General features: G+C 61.9%; 1 protein-coding gene across 1 annotated transcript in view; it reads left to right on the top strand.

Annotated features, from left to right (window-relative positions):
- Positions 1–3,588, top strand: part of FGFR1 (fibroblast growth factor receptor 1) — a 20,493-nt gene that overhangs the window by 14,652 nt on the left and 2,253 nt on the right. Inside the window, exons 7-13 of the mRNA XM_009993224.1 lie at positions 39–183; positions 1,589–1,806; positions 2,268–2,413; positions 2,527–2,648; positions 2,766–2,876; positions 2,975–3,165; positions 3,309–3,444. Of these exons, the coding sequence (XP_009991526.1) occupies positions 39–183; positions 1,589–1,806; positions 2,268–2,413; positions 2,527–2,648; positions 2,766–2,876; positions 2,975–3,165; positions 3,309–3,444 (1,069 nt within the window). The remainder of the gene's footprint in view (positions 1–38; positions 184–1,588; positions 1,807–2,267; positions 2,414–2,526; positions 2,649–2,765; positions 2,877–2,974; positions 3,166–3,308; positions 3,445–3,588) is intronic.

The following is a 3,588-nucleotide window of genomic DNA, read 5'->3' as shown; positions in this document are numbered from 1 at the left end:
TTTGCTTCTCCGTTTTTTGCTTCCATTTTTCCTTCCAGACGGCTGGCGTTAACACAACAGACAAAGAAATGGAAGTCCTTCACTTAAGGAATGTCTCATTTGAGGATGCTGGGGAGTATACATGTTTGGCGGGTAATTCTATTGGGATCTCCCATCACTCTGCATGGTTGACAGTTCTCGAAGGTATATACTCCTCTTCCTCTCCCTTTCCTCCCTCCTTTCCAATGTATGCATTGTGGTCCGGGAGAGAGCACTTGCCAGCCCCTGCCCACCTGGAGCCGGTGGGCGAGCAGCTGGAGAGCTGTGGGGTTACTCCCTGCAGCCAGAGTGGGATGGGGCACATGTCCCCCCACCCTGAGCCCCCTCAACCCCCTATTGGGGTCTGTTCCCCGCTCTCTCCCTGGCCCAGGCGATGCATACCTGGGGGAGCTTAACCAGGGGCTGCTCCACCGGAGCAGGATGGTCCTGCACCCCAGGGCATGGCCAGCACTGCCCACGCAGGGGGGTATGGGGTGGCAGCAGGGTCCGGGGGGTGCTGGCAGGGCTGCCCCCCTGCCTGCCAGGGAGCTGGCCTTGCCCAGTGGCACAGGACACGTGCTGGGGCTGTGTGTTGCTTCTGCTGCACTGCTGGGGACGGTTGTCCCCATCCCCATTGATGCTGCTCCTCAGGCATCAATGCTGCATGGACCAAAGCCTGATAACTGCAGCCAGGAAAGTTTTTGGGATGCTGTGTGGTTGTTGCTTTCCAGCCAAAAACTTTCCCCGTTATCAGCCACTGCTTTGTCAGCCGGGTGTGCTCGGAGGTGGGACAGAAACCTTCAACTCCCTCTTACACCTCTCTCTGAGGCTCTGTTCTTTAGGGGGGTCAGGCTGGGGGGATGCCAGGGGTGCGATGGCAGCTCCCACCCTGCCAGATTCACCAGGGCTTGTGGCCATACGGGGCCGTGCTGTGTGGCTGCAGCTGCTCTCAGCTGTGCATGGCACTGCCACCTCCTCTGCCACCAGCGGCCACCAAAGCAGGGGCTGGCCCGTGGCACTGCAGGGATGGGACCCTCCTCCTCCTCAGCCAGGGGGTCCCGTGGCAGATCCCTGCTGCTGGAGGTGCTTCTGCCTGCTCTGCCCTGGGCTCTGCTGGTCGTTGTCAGAAACACCCCAGGCACTGCTGGATGGCCCCTGTACCCCGCTGTGCTCAGGGTGACCCCAGACCCCGAGAAGGAAAGGGGACCTGTCCCCGGGGGTGCCACAGCCCTATGGAGTGATGCAGCAGCATCCCCAACGCAGCCCCCTGTGGGAGACCTGGCCAAGGGGACATGGACACTGTCCCCTAACTTCACACCTCTGTCATTGACCCCTTCCCAGCCCAGGGACCCAGGCCAGCCGTGCAGATGCAGCAGAGGCTCTGCCTGGCTGCGGGGGTACACAGACACCTTCCCCACCAGGGCAGGTGGGCAGGCATCCCCGCCAGTCTCACTGCACCCAGGCAGGACCCTGTCGATCCTGGGGGGGAGCAGGGGCTCCCCCAGCACCGCTCTGCTCCTTGGCCCCAGGTGGGCTCACGGGTGCTAATGTCCTGTTCACACCAACCCAGCTATTGAGGACACCCCAGCCATGATGACGTCCCCCCTCTACCTGGAGATCATAATCTACTGCACGGGCGCCTTCCTCATCTCCTGCATGGTGGTGACCGTCATCATCTACAAGATGAAAAGCACCACCAAGAAGACAGACTTCAACAGCCAGCTGGCCGTGCACAAGCTGGCCAAGAGCATCCCCCTGCGCAGACAGGTAACAGAAAGTAGAGAGGGGGTTTGTTTATACCTACTGCCCCTCCTGGGGGACTTACCCTTCCAAGGGGGGGTGGTTTCTGGATAAGGATGAATGGGGGGAGGCCCAGGACCATCTTGCCTTGCTCCTTGTGCCACCCTCTTCGACCTCGTGCCCATCTGTGGTGTGGAGTGGGGACTGTCCATGGGCTGTGAGCATCAGGGTGACAAGGAGGACCCAAAGGACTGGCAGCACTTTAACGCTGGAGCAGAAGAGCGTGTTGTACACGCTGAGGAGACAGGAGGACTCCCAGGCTGTGTGTTTCATGGTATCAGCGTGGTAGAAATCAATTAAAAATGGTTTAGTCCAGGTCCAACGTGGAGGCAGCACCGATGGGGCAGAGGGGGCTGCGGGCAGGGTTGGGAGGTGAAGGTTCCAGGTCAGCATCTCCCGGCCGGGCGCGGGGCCCGGCGCTGCGTGAAGGTAACGCACGGTCCCTGCAGGTGTCGGCCGACTCCAGCTCCTCCATGAACTCGGGCGTGATGCTGGTGCGGCCCTCCCGCCTCTCCTCCAGCGGCACCCCCATGCTGGCCGGCGTCTCCGAGTACGAGCTGCCCGAGGACCCGCGCTGGGAGCTGCCCCGGGACAGGTGAGGTCCCATCCCTACTTCGGCACAAGCTGGGTGGTGGCATCATGGATGTCTACACTGGTGAGCGACGTGCTTCCCACACACACGCACCCTGGGGTCTCTCCTCCCGCCAGGCTGATCCTGGGCAAGCCCCTGGGAGAAGGATGCTTCGGGCAGGTGGTGCTGGCAGAAGCCATCGGCCTCGACAAGGACAAGCCAAACCGGGTGACCAAGGTGGCGGTGAAGATGCTCAAGTGTAAGTGGTGGCAAGAAGGGGAGTCCCAGCACAGTACCCTGGATGGGGATGGGTGTGTGCAACGTGAGGGGACTCAGCTTGGTCCCCCCTCAACCTCTGCCTTCTCCTCCACTTCAGCCGACGCCACAGAGAAGGACTTGTCCGACCTCATCTCCGAGATGGAGATGATGAAGATGATCGGCAAGCACAAGAACATCATCAACCTGCTGGGGGCCTGCACGCAGGATGGTGAGGTCCCCTCTGCCACTGCTCTGACCACCATCTGCACTGGAGGGGCTGATCCTACACCCACGGTGGTCCAGCCCCTCATCCCACCTTCCCCACAGGACCCCTCTATGTGATCGTGGAGTACGCGAGCAAGGGGAACCTGCGGGAGTACCTGCAGGCCCGGCGGCCCCCCGGCATGGAGTACTGCTACAACCCCACCCGTGTCCCCGAGGAGCAGCTCTCCTTCAAGGACCTGGTCTCCTGTGCCTACCAGGTGGCCCGTGGCATGGAGTACCTGGCCTCCAAGAAGGTGAGGAGCACCTAGGGAGCTGTGGCAGGATGGGCAGCCTGATGGCTGGGCTCTGGGGGTGCACCCTTCCCTCCCGGCCCGTTTCATCATGGGGAACCCCCTGGGGGCTTTGGGGACCACCTGACAGTCCCGTGCTGGGTCAGTGCATCCACAGGGACCTGGCGGCCAGGAACGTCCTGGTGACCGAGGACAACGTGATGAAGATCGCTGACTTCGGTCTGGCCCGTGACATCCACCACATCGATTACTACAAGAAGACAACAAACGTGAGTGCTGGGCAAGGGGCTTTGCCGGGGTGGGCGAGGGCAGGAGTGCTGGGGGTGCCCCAGCCCACACTGGCAATGCCACGGGGCTGTAGGGCTGGTCCCTCAGGTCCCCTGGCTCCTCCTGGGTGGCACGGAGCCAACGTGGGGCTTTCTGGTG

The sequence above is a fragment of the Chaetura pelagica genome, unplaced genomic scaffold (genome assembly GCF_000747805.2).
Source record: "Chaetura pelagica isolate M959 unplaced genomic scaffold, ChaPel_1.0 scaffold302, whole genome shotgun sequence".
Lineage (NCBI taxonomy): Eukaryota > Metazoa > Chordata > Aves > Apodiformes > Apodidae > Chaetura > Chaetura pelagica.
This window is presented reverse-complemented; position numbering and strand designations above follow the sequence as displayed.